Source organism: Andrographis paniculata, unplaced genomic scaffold (genome assembly GCF_009805555.1).
Source record: "Andrographis paniculata isolate CXL003 unplaced genomic scaffold, ASM980555v1 Contig95END, whole genome shotgun sequence".
Lineage (NCBI taxonomy): Eukaryota > Viridiplantae > Streptophyta > Magnoliopsida > Lamiales > Acanthaceae > Andrographis > Andrographis paniculata.
In genome coordinates this window covers 2,200,319-2,224,100 of record NW_026137634.1, presented here as the reverse complement: position 1 = coordinate 2,224,100, position 23,782 = coordinate 2,200,319, and the positions used below count along the sequence as shown (strand labels likewise).

Below are 23,782 nucleotides of genomic sequence, written 5' to 3'. Positions count from 1 at the left end.
TTTGGGACGAAAGGAGTATTATATTATCAAATTATATATTATATTATATTATATTATCAAATTATATATATAAATTTGCTATGTATATTATTATGGTATATATATTATGAATATTTAATATAAATTTATTTTTTAAAAATAAAAAATTAAAAAAAAACAATAAATTGATATGAAATCCATATTTTTTATATATAATTAAAATATATTTCAAATTATAATGATTAAATATATATATAATAGTACAATACTTACATTGAAATATTAGTAAAATTTCATTACTATTAAATAGAGGTGTAAATGAAATCAATTTTTTTTTTTATTATCTTCAAAATATGTTCATTATAATTTTATTAATTATAATATACTTAATACAGTTTAATATGTATTATTTTATTAGAAAAAAAGTGACAATAAAATACGATGGAATGGATCTCATTTTAAATATAAAATAAAAAATAATAATAAAAAGATATGGTGTACTAAACCCCACATTGATTTCTTATATAATAATAATAAACCCCACATTGATCTCTTATATAATAATAATAATAATAATAATTTTTATCTTTTAATAAATATATTTATTAATCATAATTTCATTAATTATATCAATTATATTTATATCAATTAATATAATTACATTGAAAAATTAGTGAAATTCAATTATTTATTAATAACGGGTATAAATAAAAATTTAAAAAATATTACATAAAAGATTATAAAAATAATAAGACTTATTGGTGTTTTTATACATATTAGGATTACAAAATATAATTACATAGTTTTAATTTTATTCATTATCAATATGATTATTTATAAAATAATAAAAATTACATTTCAAAATTATTATATTTTCATTACTTTTAAATAGAACTATCAATAAAAATAAAATTATATTAGTATAATTTACTTTAATCATAAAATTAAATCAATTATTTTATTATCTTTAAAAATATACTAATTAAAATTTTATTAATTATAATATACTTAATAGCATTTAATACATATTTATTTTATTAAAAATAATAAAAAAAAATAACAAAAAAATATAGGTGAAGTGAACCTCATACTAATATCTGTTTTATATAAATAGATAATAATAATTTTTAACTTTGATAAATATATTTATTAATTATAATTTCATAAATTATATCAATTAATATAATTATTTAAAATCAATTATAATGAAATATTTGGAAAATTTTATTTTTTATTAATTACGGGTATAAATAAAGATTAAGAAAATATTAAATTAATTTATTTTTTAAGAATTAAAGAATAAAGAAAAACTAATGAAATCTATTTGCGTTTTTATATATATTAATATTACAAAATATAATTACTGATATTTTTAATTTTATTGATTATTAATATAATTATTTTAATTATAAAAATAAATAAAATTATATTCCAAAATTATTACATTTTCAATAATCTTAATTAGAAGTATAAATAGACAAAATTATAATTTATTTTAATCATAAAATTAAATCAATTAATTTATTATATTTAAAATTATATTATCTATAATTTTATTAATTATGATATACGTAATAATATTTAATACATATTTATTTTATTAAAAAATCAGAAAAGTTAACAAAAAAAATCTAATGGAGTGGAACCCACACCACCAAATCATCGAAGAGAGAGAGTTGACTTGAGATGACTCATGAGAACCAGTCGAAGATTTTAAAGTTCTTCCTGAGATGAGATGCTTCTTCTTCTTCTTCTTCTGCTACTTGTTCAATCCAAATTGAGTGTGAAGTGAAGGAATCAAATCGCCTTGTTCAGATCCGTAAAGGTAATTCAACTGCTTCACATATCATTTACTGCTTTAAAGGAATTTAACAAACTCATTAATTAATTATCTGCAACTGTTATTATTTGTATGTATGTTGTGAAGTGTTATATAAGAAACTATATATGGTGACTCATTCATCTGATCTGTTAGGCTCTTTTACTTTTGCTCCTTAGTAGTGACTAGTGAGATCTATTTTTATTGCCTCTTGGGAAGTTGATCTTGTTGATTTGCTAGATATATGTATGAATATTCATGCATTGATTGAAAATACCAAATTAATAATTCCAGCAGATCTCCTCCATGGACGCGGTCGGTGCAATTTGGGATATTCTGACATGCTTCTGTGGCTGCACAGTCAAAACTGTCAAGACAATCAAAGACCTGGAAACAAATGTGGAAGCCTTAGAAAATGCAATGACACAACTGAACGAAGTTCGTGAAGATGTGAAAAGAAGGGTGGTTCTCGAAGAGGAAAGGAAGATGGTACGCACTAATCAGGTCAATGGCTGGTTGCAAAGGGTCGAGGCGACTGACAAAAGTGTTAAGGAGTTTCGGGAAAAGGCTAGTCAGAAAAGGAATTGTTGTACTTGCTATTGGTTCAGATATAAGCTTGCTAAGGAAGCTGTTGTGAAGCGACAAGCTGTTGAGGAGCTAAGGAGGGAAGGACTAGCATTCGATACGGTAGCTGAGGCGTTGCCGCATGGTGTAGCAGATGAGAGACCTCTACGGCACACCGTAGGATTGCATTCACCTCTTGCACAAGTGAATAGATGGATTGAGGATGATAATGTGAGGATCATTGGGATATATGGAATGGGGGGTGTGGGGAAGACAACGCTTTTGAAGAAGTTTAATAATACTTTTCTAAGTAGGAATCATGGATTCGATAAAGTGATTTGGGTTGTAGTGTCTCAAACATTCAGCATTGGAAAAGTTCAGGATGCGATATGGAAAGAACTTAAGATTTCTGATTCTGATGACAAGTGGAAGGATAAGGATGACGAAGAAAAGGCCGTGCAGATCTTGAGTATTCTTCGTACGAAGAAATTTGTGCTCATGTTAGACGACGTATGGTCGTGGCTGGATCTTGTTAGAGTTGGTGTTCCGGATTTGGATGGCCAAAGAATGTCTAAAATTGTTATCACGACGCGATATGAACATGTTTGTGATTCCATGAGACAGGACAGGAAGATCAATGTAAGTTGTTTGGAGAAAAGGGAAGCGATGGAACTTTTCATGCAGCAAGTTGGACCAGAAATTATAGATTCTCATCCAAGTATTCGTGAAAGTGCTGAAACTGTTGTGAAAGAATGTGATGGCTTACCACTTGCCTTAATCACTGTGGGACGAGCCATGGCTGGGAAAAAAGATCCCCGTGATTGGGACATGGCAGTTAAGAAACTACGTAGGGATCCGTCGAAGATCATGGGACTGGAAGATGATGTTTATCATGTTTTAAAGTTTAGCTACGACAGTTTACCCAGCGACACAATTAGATTGTGCTTCTCTTATTGCTGCATATTCCCGGAGGACTTTGAAATCTGGATCGATGATCTCTTAGACCTCTGGATTGCAGAAGGTTTTTTAGAAGAATACGATGATCTGCATGAAGCCCGTGATCAAGGTCGAGATATAATTAGAGACCTTAAAGCTGCAAGCCTTTTGGAGGGTGGAAGAGTTTCGTTGTTTGTCAAAATGCACGATGTTATCCGCGACATGGCTTTATGGATTTCCAATGGACTCGAAAAAAATAGAAAGAGGTATTTGGTTCTGGATCACATAGATCTGGTCGAAGAGTGTGCTGAAAAGATGATGGAAGCTGAAAGAGTTTCATTGTGGGGTGCAACCATAGTAGATGTCAGAAGAGTTCAACCATGGAAGAAGACGTTGACTTTCATGATAAGGGACACCAGAGTGAAAACGCTCCCTTTCGAAATGTTGCAGTGTATGTTTATCCTCAAGGTATTAGACTTGTCAAGGAATGAAAATCTAGTCGAGTTGCCCTCAAGCATCGGTGAATTGGTGCAACTTGAGTTTCTTAACTTGTCCGGCACCTCAATCAAGGAATTGCCCATTGAGCTCAAGAACTCGACAAAAATGAAGCACTTGCTACTGGGTTATCTAGAAGTGATTCCACGGCAGGTCATATCAAACTTCCCTTTGTTGCGTACATTTAGATTGTTCGGTGCTCAAAGATTTGATTCATCGGATGTGGATGCAAAAGATAACATACTGAGTGGAGGTATGGTAGAGTTGTTAGAATTATTGGAGGGCTTGCAGCACATTAGCACCGTATCTCTCACACTATTCGACAAGAAGTCTATGGAAAAGCTTAACAACTCACCGAAGCTACTGAGTTGCTTAAGTTGGCTTTATGTTGGAGAGTTTATTTCAGTAGAGTCTCTATGTTTTTCAGCAGAGAGAATGCGGCATCTTGAGGGGCTATCTCTAAATGGCTGTCAGGTGCACGAGGTTATAATAATTGATTCTAAACAGCATCAGTACGAGGATGAGGATAGATATGGTGTCGTCGGCATTTATGATCACTCCATACCATCATCACAATCACAAGCAGCTCCATGTTTCCATAACCTCAATCGCATATGCATATATTCTTGCCCCAACTTGTTGGACTTGTCGTGGCTTGTCTATGCTCCAATGCTCCAATCTCTTGTGGTGCAGGATTGCACATCCATGGTTGAAATTGTTAGTGCAGGTACAGGTCATGACGTTGCAGATTCTACCCAGTTATTTTCAAGGCTTAAGGATATATACCTTTCTGACCTTCCATGTCTGGAAAGTGTGTATCCACGTCCCTTGCCATTTCCATCTCTCATCGAGATAATTGTGAACGACTGCAAAAGGCTTAAACGATTGCCGCTTGATTGGACAAGTGGACGAGGTGGCTGTCTAAAGGAGATCGAAGGAGAGAGTGAGTGGTGGGATGCACTGCAATGGGAGGATCCAATGCACGAGCCTCACTTCCGCCAATATTTTGTGCCTAACGAGTAAGGGTTATTTATATATATATATTTGTGGTGCGACTAAGCCATGGGTTTATTTCTTTTGATAAGTTTGAAAAAATTTTGATTTAAATTTATTATTAAAATAATGTACAATAGGATATTTTGTAAGAATAAAAACTGTATTTTTTTTTCTATTTAGAAAGACAGAATAAAGATATAGTAGAAATATGAGATTTTTGGTGCAAAGGAACACACAAGTTTTAATTCCATGATTTGTTTGAAAGGTGTCGTCTGTATATTTTTAATTTCTTTCTTTCTTAAATTTTAATTTATATATATACATATAATGCCGATGAAATTTATAAATTATAAAAAAATAATTTTTAAAAATAATAATTAAAAAAAAAAGAATAACAAAATAGATAATTAATAAAATACATATATAATAAGAAACTATTGCAATAAAAATAAAAAATTTATATATTAAAATTTATTATTATTTTTTGTAAAAATTTTCAAATATATTTTAAATCAAAAGCCTTGAAATTCAAATATAATCTATAGAATAAAAAAAAAAATGTATTAGAATTAGAGCCATAAATGGGTCAATTCGTGTCGGGTTCGTGTCAGGTTGAATATTTTAAACGGGTTAAATTACTCAATCCTAACCCGATCCGTTTATTATCGTGTCGGATTGAATATTTTAAACGGGTTAAATTACTCAACTCTAACCCGACCCGTTTATTATCGTGTCGGGTTCGGGTTGACTTGTATTGACCCGTATACATAATTAAGTCGAATTTCTTGATTTAAATTAAATAATTTTTTTGTTGTGTTATCGTGTTATGTTAGTTTTTATTGGTTTAAACATAAATTAAGTTGAATTATTTAAAATTGAACTTAGTTTAAATTAATTTACGAAGAAATTATTAAATTATAATTATTTTACATATATAATGAATATATTAATCAATATTAATATATTATAATCGGGTTGTCGTGTCGGGTTCGAGTTAAGAGCCTCAACCCTAACCCGACCCGTTTACTATCGTGCCGGGTTCGTGTCAACCCGTATACATAATCGGGTTGAAATCTTTGACCCAAACCCAATTATTTCATGTCGCGTCAGTTTTTGCTAGCTCTAATTAGAATATATATTCTAAATGTCTCATTTACGCGTTGATCTTTGAATATTAATTATTATATACAAAAAATAGGACAAATTAAGAAAAAATTGCAAAATCACTTTCATCTCATCGATAGAACGACATTTGTAAAAAAAAATTATAAAAATATTTTTAGTGTTAAATACAATTACCAAAATAGTAAATGCCACTTAAAGAGGTATGAGAGAATATTTATTTTCTGTTCCCGGGCCAGCAGGGCCCAGTTTTGATTGAGTACTAGACAGGCCCGGATCAACCTTTGGTATACAAAAAAGAATGCAATCCCCTTCAAAATGGGATTTGTGACAGTGGAATTGAAACCTTCAGTATATTAAACATAAAAGTATGTAATAATTTTTAAAAGATCAATACTTAATTTCTCATAACTATATAAATTACAATAATTATAAATTTGAAAATACAATTATACTTCAAAATAATAATTTAACTTTGAAAGGGAAAATGATAGTATATTTTTACTTAAATTATGAAAGTTAGTTGAATATTAAAAGAAAAAAAAATACCAAATAAATTTTGAAAATCATATCACTAATATAAAAAGTAATATTTTGTATTGAATTATCTATTTTATTGAGAGAATATAATATAAATATTATATATATTAAAAATAATGTCAGCAAAAATACTAATTAGGTGAACATAGAGAAGTAGTAATTGACCATCGGCTCTGTAAACATAAAAAACAATATACTGTGTTTTCGATGTTTGTTTGGAAGTTTGGTTGGAGTTGAAAATAATAAAATTTTGAATTGAAAATTAAATAATTTTAATGTGATATTTTGAGTATAAAATAAAATTTGGATATTATATTTTTTAGTGAAAAGTAGATATTTGATTTAATTATTTTAAGGATAAAAAAAAGCTATGAGTTACGAAAATCGTGGAAGACAACTTTGTCCTAGCTCAACAAACACTCGAAAATCGAGTACAAACTAGATCAAAGACGAGATAGGAGCAGAGGATATGGCAGCGGAAAGATTTAATTAGAACGGTTCGCGGTGGAGCACGAATGCAAACATGTTTAATTTGTATGACTTGTCGAACATGCATATTTGATATTTCATCTATTTGGATCACACAAGGGCAGACAAGATCAATGTCGTGAAATTGTGAAAATCAAAATAAAAAAGAATGTATATAATTTGATAACTTAATTTGATTAGAATGATCTACGTTTGGGATAATTACGTCAAACTTCAGTTGACGACAACTAATTAACTAAGGTTTTGTTTTACCTATTAATATTTATTAATTGTAGTTATATATATGTATTTTTATATCTTAAAAGTCACATTCAAATTTGTACAACTAAGAGCAGAATATTAAACTTAAAGTGTTATATATATATATATATATAATCATGAAGTTGAAGAGTATTATAAAAATAGTGGCACTGATGATCAATTAATTAATTTCAATCATTCACTTGATTTCATTCAACAATGACATATATATGTATATTAATCAATATAATTAAAAATCACAGCAAACAAGATGCATGCATGCATGGTTGACTTGAGATGAGCCAGAGTTCTTCCTCAAATCAGACAAAGTTCTTTCTGAGATGAGATGAGATGCTTCTTCTTCTCGATAATTATCTGAACTATAATTTTGTATATTTATTTGTATGTTATAGTTATTACATCTATCACATTATTTCTTTTATCTCTCTTTTTCGTCATATTAATCTCATCACTTTCGCCAATATTTTAAATTTTCTTAAAAAATTTCTTAAATATATATATATATATATCTATACACATGCACTGTTATTATGATAACAATATTACAACATTTTTAAGAAAATTTAAAATATTGGCGAAAGTGATGCTCGAACATTTGATTCTCCCATTCCAGTGCATCCCACCACTCCTATATTTGTATGTGTTTGTTAAATTGAAATAGCTCTCATACGAATATTTTTAATATTATGGATTTGTTTAGTTTGTATTTCTAGCTGGTTTTTTATTTTAGAAATTCATATAATTTTTATTACAGACATATTTTCTATCATAAATAAATAAGCTTATTTTTTAATTGGCATTTTAGGTTAAATTGGAATTCAAAAATTTCAATATATTGAAATTTGATGTAAAATAAAAGTATATAATAATAATGTATAATAGTTAATTTTTCATAACTTTATAAATTACAAATTGTTAGATAATGTAAATGACCATCTCACCTAAACTATATTTACTTGTGAAATTTTACTCTTCATTTTACTATTTCAATCTCTTTTTTCCTAGTATAGGATGTTAAGAAAGGATTAAGACTTCTAACCTAAAACTAATTGTTGATGGGTGGAGATGCCATTTACCCTTATAAGCGAGATCCCACAAAATTTGTATCTTGTAAAAAAAATCATTTTTCTTGCCCTTGGCTTTGAAGGCACAAAAATTTATTTATTTTAAGTGAATTTAATGGTATTTGATATGGCATGAGCAAAACCCAACCCAATAAATATAAGAATGATGTTTGGTTATTAATTGGTAGATGATTAAATTTGCAAAATTTTTCGAATATATAAATGTGTGACAAAATTAATAAATTTCTATCCATGGTTAAATGAAACACAAAATCAAGCATGAATTAAAGATTCATGTACCTAAGAAATTAATTCTCGCATATTGATACAATTTCAAATTTTATTTTCATGGAAACAAAATTTTATCAATCATTATGTCGGATGTTGAATGACCGTCTCACCTAAAAGGTCGAACTATTAAGGAAGCACTGTCATTAATCATATATCCGCAAACAGGAATCCCCAACACATTCCTTTCCATTTACGTTATCTTCGCTGCGGATTTCAAACTCATTCCCAACACAAGCGCCAGATGCAGCTAGGGAAGCCTTCTCGGCTTCATGACATTCCTTCGTACATTTTTGTCTGCAAATATTGATTATTATGACACGGGCGCATTGCTGATCGCAGTACACACTTTGCAATCTTTTGCCGACGAGGCAGCCATCACCATTAACATGATGATAATAATAGCTTCGATCTTGATCCTCTTGCTCTCCATTTTGCAATTATCCGTGTGTGTTTTAGTCGAACGAATTATGTTTTCACTTGATGGAATGGTCGAGAGGGGAGTGATTTATACAGATAAAATTTTATGTTGGATTATATTAATCTGATTTGTATTTGTGTAATTAGATTATATATAATTATCATTTTGGATTTTCAAAAAAGAAAAATGTATCATCACTAATTTCCAGAGATTGGGCTAATCCAGCCAAGTCAGCATAGTGCATGTTGAATTATCTCATGTATTGACATAATATTTAATACATAAAATTACATTATGTAAAAAAATAACAATACTAATAAAAAATTAAAAAATATATACATTATGTATTGTCAAACATGCGTGGTCGGGGACTTTCTCCAAAATGCCTCGGGACCAACAAATAGGTCTTGTCTACCTACCTTGTACCTCATACCAGTGGAGTTTTCGTATAACTTATTGTTGAAAATTTTAACTATTGGAGACATAATATAAAATTCCTCAATAAATATAATTAGTAAGTCTATTTTTTAACTCGGCCCATCAGACTCAGCCCAAATATTTCACCCAAGTCCAAATCATTTAGTCAAACCCAAACCCATAGTTTAATCCAAGTGTATTTGAGCTTGTTGGGTTTGTTATATTATTTTTGAGATTTAGAGAAAGGTTGATTAGACAAGATTATAGATAGAGTAGAGAGGGAGAGATGGAACCGATGTGGTTTTTTTTTTTTTTTTTTTTATGCCTTATGATTTGAGAATCCGTCGTCATTACCTTTCGAATGCTCTACGTAAATTCATTCGAACTTAATAGCCTACAAATTAATTCTCACAAGATAATTCATATTAAGTGAATTATACGTTAATACGACCCATCATTTTCAGATTATGTGGTGCCCCAATATTTTGGAACTCCGATTATTAAAATGCAGGGAAAAAAACAACTATATTGGGTGGCGAAGGAAAATAAAAACGTTATTTAAATATTAACCGAAAACTCGCCGAAAAAATATTACCAAAAAAATGAAGAAAATTGAGAGGATGAAAGGATGAGAAGTTGATTTGTAGTTGAAATGAGGGTAAAGCTATGGTCTTTTATAGACATTCAAATGAGGGTTGTCATCAAATTGTCATTAATGCCGACGTTAATTGATCGTAATTGGCGTTTTAATATTTGGTAATTTCCAATCATAAATGTCGGAATTAATTTTACTCATAATAAATTTAATTTTGTTAATTACGAATATAATTATAATTAATCTGCATGTTTAAATTTTATTTTTTTAAAATTAGTTATAAAATTAATAAAAATTTAAAAATTTAAAAATTATTTATTATGAATATAATTAATGTGTTAATTATATATTTTGATTAGAATATTAAATTATTTTTAAATATATTAAAAATTTCCAAAATTTTAGAAATAATAATAATAATTCATTTTTAATATCATTAATTAGTATTATAATTATCATTAATAGTATTACTATTATTATTATTAAGTATATTGTTATGATATATAAATTATGAATATTTAATTTAATAGTATATTTTTATTTTATTAAAAAACTAAAAATGAAAAAAAAAATGGTATGAGTTATAATTTTCTTTTATATAGATAAATAGGTAAAAAAAAATTAAAATAAATTAGTACTTCAAATATTATGAAATAAAATCAATTATTTAATTTTAAAATGAAAGAAGTATTCTATATATATTATATATTATATTATATTATCAAATTATATATATTGATTGTGATAATTATAAATTTGCTATGTATATTATTATGATATATATTATGAATATTTAATATAAATTTATTTTTTAAAAATAAAAAATAAAAAAATAATAATAAATTAATATGAGATCTATTTTTCTTATATATAATTAAAATATATTTCAAATTATAATGATTAAATATATATAATAGTACAATACTTAATACATTTTAATATGTATTATTTTATTAGAAAAAAATGACAAAAAATATGGTGTGGATCTCATTTTAAATAAAAAATAAAAAAAATAATAAAATGATATGGTGTATTAAACCTCATATTGATCTCTTATATAATAATAATAATAATAATAATAATAATAATAATAATTTTTAACTTTTAATAAATACATTTATTAATCATAATTTCATTAATTATATCAATTATATCCATATCAATTAATATAATTACATTGAAAAATTAGTGAAATTTTATTATTTATTAATTACGGGTATAAATAAAATTTTTAAAAATATTACATAAAAACTTATAAAAATAATAAGACTTATCGGTGTTTTATACATATTAGGATTACAAAACATAATTATTTATAAAAATAATAAAAATTACATTTCAAAATTATTACATTTTTATTACTTTTAAATAGAAGTATAAATAAAAATAAAATTATATTATAATTTACTTTAATCATAAAATTAAACCAATTATTTTATTATCTTTAAAAAAATATTAATTAAAATTTTATTAATTATAATATACTTAATAGCATTTAAAATATATTTATTTTATTAAAAAAATTTTAAAAAAAATGATAAAAAAGTATTGGTGAAGTGAACCCCGTACTAATCTCTTTTTTATATATATAGATAATAATTATTTTTAATTTTGATAAATATATTTATTAATTATAATTTCATAAATTATATTAATTATAACTATATCAATTAATATAATTATTTAATATCAATTATAATGAAAAATTTGGAAAATTTCACTATCCATCAATTATAGGTATAAATAAGGATTAAGAAAATATTAAATTAATTTTAATTTTTTTTAAGAATTAAAAAATAAAGAAAAACTATAGAATTATAAAATTTATTTGCATTTATATATATTAATTTACAAAATATAATTACTTATATTTTTAATTTTATTGATTATTAATATAATTATTTTAATTATAAAAATAAATAAAATTATATTTCAAAGTTATTATATTTTCAATAGCTTTAATTAGGGGTATAAATAGACAAAATTATAATTTATTTTAATCATAAAATTAAATTAATTATTTTATTATATTTTAAAATATATATTTTATTAATTATGATATATATTTAATAACATTTAATACATATTTACTTTATTAAAAAATCAAAAATAATTAAAAAAATCAAAAAGATTAAAAAAAAATCTAATGGAGTGGACCCCACACCACCCAATCGAAGAGAGAGAGTTGACTTGAGATGACTCATGAGAACCAATCGAAGATTTTAAAGTTCTTCCTGAGATGAGATGAGATGAGATGAGATGCTTCTTCTTCTTCTTCTTCTACTTGTTCAATCCAAATTGATTGTGAAGTGAAGGAATCAAATCGCCTTCTTCTTCAGATCTGTAAATTAGGTAATTCAACTGCTTCACATATCATTTACTGCTTTAAATGAATTTAACAAACACATTAATTAATTATCTGCGACTGTTATTATTTGTATGTATGTTGTAAAGTGTTATATAAGAAACTATATATGGTGACTCATTCATCTGATCTGTTAGGCTCTTTTACTTTTGCTCCTTAGTAGTGACTAGTGAGATCTATTTTTATTGCCTCTTGGGAAGTTGATCTTGTTGATTTACTAGATATATGTATGAATATTCATGCATTGATTGAAAATACCAAATTAATTATTCCAACAGATCTCCTCCATGGAAACTGTGGGTCCAATTTGGGATATTCTGAAATGCTTATGTGGCTGCACAGTCAACACTGCCAACACAATCAAAGACCTGGAAACAAATGTGGGAGCCTTAGAAAATGCAATGACACAACTGAACGAAGTTCGTGAAGATGTGAAAAGAAGGGTGGTTCTCGAAGAGGAAAGGCAGATGGTACGCGCTAATCAGGTCGATGGCTGGTTGCAAAGGGTCGAGGCGACTGACAAAAGTGTTGAGGAGTTTCTGGAAAAGGCTAGTCAGAAAAGGAATTGCTGTATGTGCTGTTGGTTGAGATATAAGCTTGATAAGGAAGCTGTTGTGAATCGGGAAGCTGTGGAGGAGCTAATAAGGAAAGGACTAGCATTCGATACGGTAGCTGAGGCGTTGCCGCGTGGTGTAGGGGATGAGAGACCTCTGGGGAAGACAGTAGGATTGGATTCACCTCTTGCGCAAGTGAATAGATGGATTAAGGATGATAATGTGAGGATCATCGGGATATATGGAATGGGGGGTGTGGGGAAGACAACACTTTTGAAGAAGGTTAACAATACTTTTCTAAGTACGAGTCATGGGTTCGATAAAGTGATTTGGGTTGTAGTGTCTAAAACATTCACCATTGGAAAAGTTCAGGATAAGATTTTTCAAGAACTTAATATTCCTGATGACAAGTGGAAGGATAAGGATGAGGAAGAAAAGGCAGTGCAGATCTTAAGGATTCTTCGTACGAAGAAATTTGTGCTCATGTTAGACGATGTATGGTCGTGGCTGGATCTTGTTAGAGTCGGTGTTCCGGATTTGGATGGCCAAAGAATGTTCAAAATTGTTATCACGACGCGATATGAACATGTTTGTGATTCCATGAGACAGGACAGGAAGATCAATGTAAGTTGTTTGGAGAAAAGGGAAGCGATGGAACTTTTCATGCAGCAAGTTGGACCAGAAATTATAGATTCTCATCCAAGTATTCGTGAAAGTGCTGAAACTGTTGTGAAAGAATGTGATGGCTTACCACTTGCCTTAATCACTGTGGGACGAGCCATGGCTGGGAAAAAAGATCCCCGTGATTGGGACATGGCAGTTAAGAAACTACGGAGGGATCCATCGAAGATCATGGGAGTGGAAGATCATGTTTATCATGTTTTAAAGTTTAGCTACGACAGTTTACCCAGCGACACAATTAGATTGTGCTTCTCTTATTGCTGCATGTTCCCGGAGGACTATGAAATCGATGTCGAGGATCTCTTAGACCTCTGGATTGCAGAAGGTTTTTTAGAAGAATACGATGATCTGCATGAAGCCCGTGATCAAGGTCAAGATATAATTAGAGACCTTAAAGCTGCAAGCCTTTTGGAGGGTGGAAGGTTTCCGGAGAGTGTCAAAATGCACGATGTTATCCGCGACATGGCTTTATGGATTTCCAATGGACTCGAAAAAAATAGAAAGAGGTATTTGGTTCTGGATCACATAGATCTGGTCGAAGAGTGTGCTGAAAAGATGATGGAAGCTGAAAGAGTTTCATTGTGGGGTGCAACCATAGTAGATGTCAGAAGAGTTCAACCATGGAAGAAGACGTTGACTTTCATGATAAGGGACACCAGAGTGAAAACGCTCCCTTTCGAAATGTTGCAGTGTATGTTTATCCTCAAGGTATTAGACTTGTCAAGGAGCAAATATCTAGTCGAGTTGCCCTCGAGCATAGGTGAATTGGTGCAACTTGAGTTTCTTAACTTGTCCTTCACCAAAATCAAGGAATTGCCCATTGAGCTCAAGAACTCGACAAAAATGAAGCACTTGCTTCTGGATCATACACATGAACTAGAAGTGATTCCACGGCAGGTCATATCAAACTTCCCTTTGTTGCGTACATTTAGATTGTACAGCTTTCAAAGATTTGATTCATGGGATGTGGATGCAAAAGATAACATACTGAGTGGAGGTAGGGTAGAGTTGTTAGAATTATTGGAGGGCTTGCAGCACATTAGCACCATATCTCTCACACTATCCGACAAGAAGTCTATGGAAAAGCTTAACAACTCACCGAAGCTACTGAGTTGCTTAAGGAGGCTTTCTGTTGGAGAGTTGATTTCAGTAGAGTCTCTATGTTTTCCAGCAGAGAGAATGCGGCATCTTGAGGTGCTATCTATAAGTGGCTGTGAGGTGCATGAGGTTATAATAATTGATTCTAAACAGCGTCAGTACGAGGATAAGGATAGATATGGTGTCGTCGGCATTTATGATCACTCCATACCATCATCACAATCACAAGCAGCTCCATGTTTCCATAACCTCAATCGCATATACATATATTCTTGCCCCAACTTGTTGGACTTGTCGTGGCTTGTCTATGCTCCAATGCTCCAATCTCTTACGGTGAAAAGTTGCAGATCCATGGTTGAAATTGTTATTGCAGGTACAGGTCATGACGTTGCAGGTTCTATCCAATTATTTTCCAGGCTTAAGAATATATACCTTTATAACCTTCCATGTCTGAAAAGTGTGTATCCACGTCCCTTGCCATTTCCATCTCTCGTCAAGATACATGTGAGAAGATGCAAAGGCCTAAAACGATTGCCGTTTGATTGGAGAAGTGGACGAGGTGGCTGTCTGAAGGAGATCGAAGGAGAGAGTGAGTGGTGGGATGCACTGCAATGGGAGGATCCAATGCTCGAGCCTCACTTTCGCCAATATTTTGTTCTTTATAAGTAAAGGTTATATATATATATATCTGTGGTGTGTTTGTTATATTGAGAGACCAAGCTTCAATTCCCATGATTTGTTTGAAAGCTGCAATTTATATATTTTATAATTTCTTTCTTTCTTAATTTTTAATTTATATATATTTATTATGGGACAAAATAATATTGATAATGCATAGTTATATCACAAATCCAAAATATGATTTATGTGCATGTTGTGTTAGCCATATTAAAATCCCTTAATATGGTTTTGATATCAGTAATGATGTAAACTCTAAATTCTAATATTAAAAAATATGGAGCAACAGTGGCAGTAACTAATTTTGAATTAAAATAATAGTTTAATATTATATAAATATATATATTTATATGATATTTTGAATGTCAAAATAAAATTTAATGTAATATATATAATAAAAAAATTGGTGTTTTATTTCATATGTTTTTTTGAAAAAAAGAATAATAATAGTAAAACAAGTACAAAATTTTACAAATAAACACATCTTATAATTATATTATTTTTTTATTTTTAAAATCAATAAATAGTACTACCTCCGTTCCGGATATTTTGTCCGTTTTACCGTATACACGAGAATTTAGGAGGGATATAATTAGTAAATAATTAAAAATGTATTAGTAAAAATAATTATCGTATAATAAAAATTATTATATTATTAAGATTAAGATAACTCATTAGTATAATTTAAATTAAAAAAATTTATAAATTAAATTTTTTAAAATAAAATTAAAGTGTATAATTTTTTTTCAAAAAAAAGAAAGTAACGAAATAAGTGGGACGGACCGAAATGGAAAGATGGACATAAGATGTGGGACGGAGAGAGTATATTTTTTCAATTTATAAAATACAAATAAAATTCAACCCTAAATTTTTAGTATTTATCCTGTTTCTTCAATTTTTTTTTTGTATATTAACTATATACATATTTGATTTTTTCTTTTCTAAATAAATAAAAATAAAAAAATAAAATGAACGGAGGGGTAGGGGAAGGAGGGTTGAAGCCCACCGTTGCCCCCAACATGCTTCCGCCCATGTACATATATATACAATGCAAATAAAATCTATAAATAATAAATAAATATGAGTATATTTTTAAATTAAAAATTATAATTAAATCTCGATGAATTACAAATAATTTGAAATTTTGTATGGCAGTATATTCTTTTGTGTCTTTAATTAATCTATTATTATTTTTTAAAATAGTATTATATAATACAATATATATTTATTTTGTAGTGTGTTTGTTACATTGAAAGAGCTTCCATATATATTTTTTAATATTATAGGTTTGTTCGTCTAGTAAAGAATGACCTTATGATGCTGTGGAGAGTAAATTTATGACCAGTCTGTTGACTAGGTTTCTATGTTATCAAAAAAATATATTATGAATTTGTTGGTTTGTATTTTCAACTGAATTTTTATTATACAAATTCAGATAATTTTCAATAAAAATATGTTTTCTATCACAAATAAATAAATAATAAGTTTTTTTTATTGTCATAGAAAAATATGTTTGATTTCCTTTTTTAATTACTTTTTATTGTAAAAAATAAAAAAGTAATAAAAACTACACAAAGTTAAAAACTTATATAAAAAATAAATAAGTTTTCTTTTTTAATAATAGAAAGAGTATGATTTATAATCCTAAAATATTTATTAAAATATTATGTAAATCAAATCTCAAATTAAAAACTTAAATTCAAACCAAACAACAAAATTTCTTAATTTTAACTTTACACATACGTGTATATATATATATATATATTAATAATATTATTTTCATATATTTATATTTTTAAAATATAATATTTTAAATTTAATTTAATTAATTGAATAATAGTGATAGTTCAAATTTTAAATAAACATTACTTTTTTTCAATTAATTGGATAGCCGTGGAATTTTTACTTTTAAATGGAATATTAAATTTTTTTAACGTAACATTTATTAAATAATAAAAAATTAATAAGAGTAAAATTATGCCACCAGTATATCATAAGTGCATTTCAAATATTACTTTTATCTAGTATATATTTTTTCAACCATGTTTGGATCTTGTATCTTGTAACAAATCCATTTTTCCTTTTTTTTTTTTTTTTTTTTTTGCCCTTTGATGAGACAAAAATTGATTTTTGTATGTGAATTTAATGGTCAAATGATCAAAAATCAGAGTTTTAATTTGATATGGCATAACCCAAACCCAACCCAATAAATATATATGTGATAATTAAGAATGATATTTTGTTATTGGTTGATTACAATTTTTCATAATGTATGAATGTGTGTGACAAAATTAATCATTTTCTATCCATGGTTAAATGAAACACAAAGTCAAGCATGAATTAAAGATCCATGCAACAAATAAAATTCTAACATTATTAGATAATATCGATACAACTACAAATTTTAATTTCATCGAAACAAATATTCATCAATCATTCCTTTGCATTTACATTATCTTCGCTGCGGATTTCAAACTCATTCCCAACACGCGAGGGAAGCCTTCTCGGCATCATGACACTAATTGATCCTGCTAATTTAGCATGGTGCTGATTTGACCGGATCAACATATATTATACAGATTACCGGTACATATATCAACATATTTTAATACAATATATGTTGAGTATGTTGAGAGTATAAATATACGTTGGTCACCTAGATGGTATATACTCATAAGGTCAAATCAACATCACGCTGACTTATAAATGTTTAATTATGTAACATGCTATGTAAATTTTAGTATCGTACTTCATCCGTTCACTTAATAAATTTACATTACATTTGGTGTATTTAATATTAAAAATATTTTTATATTTGTATAATTATTATACAAATTTTAATAGAAATATTTTTTTCTCACATTTTGATATAACGGCGCTTGATAGGATGAATTTGAATTTGAATTTTAGATGAATGAATTTGAATTATTTTTTATTTAAAATTTTATTTATTAGATCTATCATTGGTTACTTGAAATAATACAATACAAATAATATTTGAAATATTAAAGTGAAATTTATAATCAACTTTGAATTTTAAAATTCATCACACTCAAACTCCTCCGATCCAAACGATTGTTTATATAGAATGAGATTTTTACTGAATTCATATTTTGTATCATTGAATTTTATTCGAACAATATCTTCTATATACAATACAAAATACAAAATATTAGCGAAATAGAAAAACGAATAAAACCATAATAATATAATACCAAATCGAACTAAAAGAAATTGAATACTAAAATAAGGATAAAAATAATATTTTTTGTTGGGGGTGCAAACCAAGTCCGACATTGGAAAATACCAAGAAAAAATTTTACCTCAGGTATACTCAAAGAATAGTGACTCTCAGTTTTCACATCATAAAAAAATAATAATAAAACCAAATTCTGAGGAGATCAATTGAGAATGAGGTGTTTAATAGATAGAAAATACAATTTAATTTAATCGTAATTTTAAGCACCTAATAATTGATAATTTCGCCTAATAATCATACTTAATGGCATATAATTATTCGACAACTATTAGCAATTAAAATGAAACATTCTACAATTAAAATTAAATCATTTTAATATTAAAACTACATATTCTAAGAATAAAGAGGAAATATTCTAATTATTAGATCTAATGTTTTGTTCAAAAAGTTAATCTATTTTATAGAAATCATGATGTTGTGTTAAAAAATATATTGAATAATAATAATAATAATAATAATAATAATAATAACCTAAATCTCACTCAAATTTTACACTTGAACTTGATGATGATGATGATGATTGACTTGTTCGAGTTGAGTAACCATGCCTTTCTTCCTCATTTGATTCGATCCTTTAATATTGTAGAACTCAATAATTTTTATTTTTATTTTTTTTTAAAAAAAAAGTTTTGCAATTTTTCTCATTTTGGGCTTTAGGATTTTTCAGTCTATAAATATTTAGTTGTTTCACTTTATTTTAATTTCCGTTTCATTAATAAAATTACGTTTAATCTTGATTGAAAAAATTTCTCTTTTTCGGGAATTTTAATTTCTGCAATCGGCATCATTAAGCTAACTTCATCAATCTTGTTCGGGTATTTTAATTCCTCCAACTAACATCTTAAAATTCCTTCTTCAAATTTATTTCAATTCATTTTTCAAAAATTATTTTCGAAATAGCTCAAATACCAATCACACTAAAACCACGACCAAACACAGTATTTTGGGGAAAAAAATCAGAAATTATGGATGAGAAAAGAGAAAATACATAATATGTGCTTGGAAGTTTGGTTGGAGCTGAAAATACTAAAATTTTGAATTGTGTTAGAATATATTTTATATATTGTTATTTATGACCCACATATATATGTTTATATAAATATATTTTCTTTTTAGGTTAAAATATAATTTTTATTTTTCGCAAATATTCAAATAAATTGAAAATTAAGTAATTTTAATATGATATTTTTAGTATAAAATAAAATTTTGATATTATATTTTTTAATAAAAAAAATAGATATTTGATTTAATTATTTTAAGGGTACAAAAAAAAAAGTGATGAATTATAAAAATCATGAAAGACAATTATGTCCTAGCTCAAAAAACAGTCGAAAAGTCAAAAATACTAAATAGATAAAAAAAAGATGTGATAAGAGCATAGGAGATGGCACAGCGATGGAGCAGAATGACATACAAAGCACGGGTGTGCTTCTATTTCAGCGGTTCACGTTCGAGCACGAATGCAAACATGTTTAATTTGTATGACTTGTCGAACATGAATATTTCATCAATTTTTGTCGCATAAGGACATACAATATCAATGTTGTGAAATTGTGAAAATCAAAATAAGCAAGAGAATTCGTATAAAAAGACTATAATTTGGTAACTCAATTTGATTTGAATGATTTGTAAAATAAAGTTTAATTATTATCTTCAACTGAACACTTACTTATAATAAATACCACTCATTTTATTAGATTATTTTTTTTATATTTACATAAATTTTCAACTAAAATTTCAAAAATATCCTCAATTACCTATCATTTTTTTAATAAAATATTCATTTTTTTTAATCTCCGTACCGGACCCAAATGAGCTAACGGAGGGAGGGAATACTATTTATTAATTATAGTTATATATGCTTTAATATATTAAAAATCATATTCAAATTTGTACAACTAAGAGCAGAATATTAAATTTCAAGTTACAGCTAAGAATGTATGTATATATATATAATCATCAAGCTAATCAGTGTTATAATATTAGTCACTAATGATCAATTAATTAATGACATATAATAATAATTAAATAGTGGGAAATCCGCGCGATGCACGATACTTTTATATTTTATTTTTTTGTATATAAAATATTTTTATATTTTTTTTATGTCTCCGTTAAATTTTTATTAAAAATTAAAAATTAGAATTTATGTAATCGGTAATTATGTAATTAATATATATATGTATAATAACAATTTTATTTTTAAAATTCAAATTTACTATTTAATTTTAAATAGAATAGATAAGTATTCTATATATACATCATAGTATCATATTCTTAATAATTTTATCAATTTTTATATTTATAAAATATTTATTGATTGTGTTAATTATAGTTTTGTTAAATATGTTAGTTATGGTATATTAATTATGGATATTTAATATAAATTTATTTTAATAAAAATATTAAAAATAAAGAAAAATATAATAAAATTATATAGATTTATTGAAAATTTATATATACACAAATATATTTGACTAAATTATAAGAACTCCATTAAATCATCAAAATTTATATTGTTATTTAAAATAAGTGAGAAATTTTAATTTAAATGGAAAAATATGAATAATATAATACATATATTATAAATAAAAATAAATCAATTTTATTGTAATGTTATTATTAAATAGAAATTATTTAAAGAGCAAATAATAGAAAAATATCTATAATATACAAAAAAAAAAAGTTATACTATTAAATTATTTATACAAAATACAAAACAATAATAAAATAAAATATTATAAATAAATTATACTTTAAACTATTGTATTATCTTTAGATTAGATACAATCCCAATATTTTGGAACTCCAATAAACTAAAATGAAAGAAAAAAATTGTATTTGGTGGCTAAAAAGCAAAAACGTTGTCGAAAGATTGAGGAAAAACTCACAGGAAAAATATTTTCTAAAAAATAAGAGAATTACAGAACGAAGGAGGTTAAAGTGCGACTAAAATGGATAAGAAACAGATCTTTGCCTGTGGAGGCAATTTGCATAACACAAAAATATAATTAATATTACAAATAAAAATAAATCAATTTTTAATTTTAATTTTATTATTAAATATAAACTAATATATGAATTACCTAAAAATAAATAATACAAAAATATCTGTAAACACTAAATCATATGAAATTATTTATATACAGTACAAAATAAAAATAAAATAAAATAGTATAAGTAAATTATACGTTAATACGAAACATCATCTTCAGATTATGTGACGTCCTAATATTTTGGAACTCCGATTATTAAAATGCAGGGGGGAAAACAACTATATTGTGGGGTAAAGGAAAATAAAAATGTTATTTAAATATTAACCGAAAACTCGCCGAAAAAATATTACCAAAAAAATGAAGAAAATTGAGAGGATGAAAGGATGTGAAGTTGATATGTGATTGAAATGGAGGTGAAAATATGGTCTTTTATAGACATTCAAATGAGGGTTGTCATCAAATTCGTCATTAATGCCGACGTTAATTGATCGTAATTGACGTCTTTAATATTTGGTAACTTCCAATCATAAACGTCAGAATTGATTTTACTCATAATAAAAGATATGTGTTAATTACGAATATAATTATAATTAATTTAAATTTTTTTAAAAAAAATTAGTTATAAAATTAATAAAAATTTAAAAAATATTTATTATGAATATAATTAACATTAATTATATATTTTGATTAGAATATTAAATTATTTTTAAATTTATTAAAAATTTCCAAAATTTTAGAAATAATAATAATTCATTTTTAATATGATTAATTAGTATTATAATTATCATTAATAGTATTACTATTATTTTTATTAAGTATATTGTTATGATATATTAATAGTATAAGTTTATTTTATTAAAAAACTAAAAATGAAAAAAAAATGGTATGAATTATAATTTTCTTTTATATAAATAAATAGGTAAAAAAAATTAAAAAATAAATGAGTATTTCAAATATTATGAAATAAAATCAATTATTTAATTTTAAAATAAAAGAAGTATTCTATATATATTATATATTATATTATATTATCAAATTATATATATTGATTGTGATAATTATAAATTTGCTATGTATATTATTATGATATCAATTATATCTATATCAATTAATATAATTACATTAAAAAATTAGTGAAATTTTATTATTTATTAATTACGAGTATAAATAAAAATTTAAAATATATTACATAAAAAATTATAAAAATAATGAGACTTATCGGTGTTTTATACATATTAGGATTACAAAACATAATTATTTATAAAAATAATAAAAATTACATTTCAAAATTATTACATTTTTATTACTTTTAAATAGAAGTATAAATAAAAATAAAATTATATTATAATTTACTTTAATTATAAAATTAAACTAATTATTTTATTATCTTTAAAAATATCCTAATTAAAATTTTATTAATTATAATATACTTAATAGCATTTAAAATATATTTATTTTATTAAAAAAATTAAAAAAATGATAAAAAAGTATTGGTGAAGTGAACCTTGTACTAATCTTTTTTTATATATATAGATAATAATAATTTTGAACTTTGATAAATATATTTATTAATTATAATTTCATAAATTATATCAATTATAACTATATCAATTAATATAATTATTTAATATCAATTATAATGAAATATTTGGAAAATTTCATTGTCCATTAATTATGGGTATAAATAAGGATTAAGAAAATATTAAGTTAATTTTAATTTTTTTTAAGAATTCAAAAATAAAGAAAAACTATAGAATTATAAAATTTATTTGCATTTTTATATATTAATTTACAAAATATAATTACTTATATTTTTAATTTTATTGATTATTAATATAATTATTTTAATTATAAAAATAAATAAAATTATATTCCAAAGTTATTATATTTTCAATAGCTTTAATTAGGGGTATAAATAGACAAAATTATAATTTATTTTAATCATTAAATTAAATTAATTATTTTATTATATTTTAAAATATATTAACTATAATTTTATTAATTATGATATATATTTAATAACATTTAATACATATTTATTTTATTAAAAAATCAAAAATAATTAAAAAAAATCAAAAAGATTAACAAAAAAATCTAATGGAGTGGACCCCACACCACCCAATCGAAGAGAGAGAGTTGACTTGAGATGACTCATGAGAACCAAT

General features: G+C 26.0%; 2 protein-coding genes across 2 annotated transcripts; both read left to right on the top strand.

Annotated features, from left to right (window-relative positions):
- The first annotated feature begins 1,691 nt into the window (after nucleotides 1–1,691).
- Nucleotides 1,692–5,036, top strand: LOC127243262 (probable disease resistance protein At5g63020). Its single transcript, XM_051263185.1, has 2 exons — nucleotides 1,692–1,804; nucleotides 2,096–5,036. Exon 2 carries the CDS (start codon nucleotides 2,105–2,107, stop codon nucleotides 4,814–4,816), a length of 2,712 nt encoding a protein of 903 aa, XP_051119142.1. The 5' UTR covers nucleotides 1,692–1,804; nucleotides 2,096–2,104; the 3' UTR covers nucleotides 4,817–5,036.
- Nucleotides 5,037–12,206: 7,170 nt separating this feature from the next.
- On the top strand, nucleotides 12,207–15,453 carry LOC127243261 (probable disease resistance protein At5g63020). The gene is made up of 2 exons (XM_051263184.1): nucleotides 12,207–12,338; nucleotides 12,630–15,453. Exon 2 carries the CDS (start codon nucleotides 12,639–12,641, stop codon nucleotides 15,351–15,353), a length of 2,715 nt encoding a protein of 904 aa, XP_051119141.1. The 5' UTR covers nucleotides 12,207–12,338; nucleotides 12,630–12,638; the 3' UTR covers nucleotides 15,354–15,453.
- Nucleotides 15,454–23,782: the final 8,329 nt, after the last annotated feature.

Coding starts and splice junctions, on each gene's coding strand:
- LOC127243262 (XM_051263185.1), top strand. CDS start 2,105: ATGGACGCGGTCGGTGCAATTTGGGATATTCTGACATGCTTCTGTGGC.
- LOC127243261 (XM_051263184.1), top strand. CDS start 12,639: ATGGAAACTGTGGGTCCAATTTGGGATATTCTGAAATGCTTATGTGGC.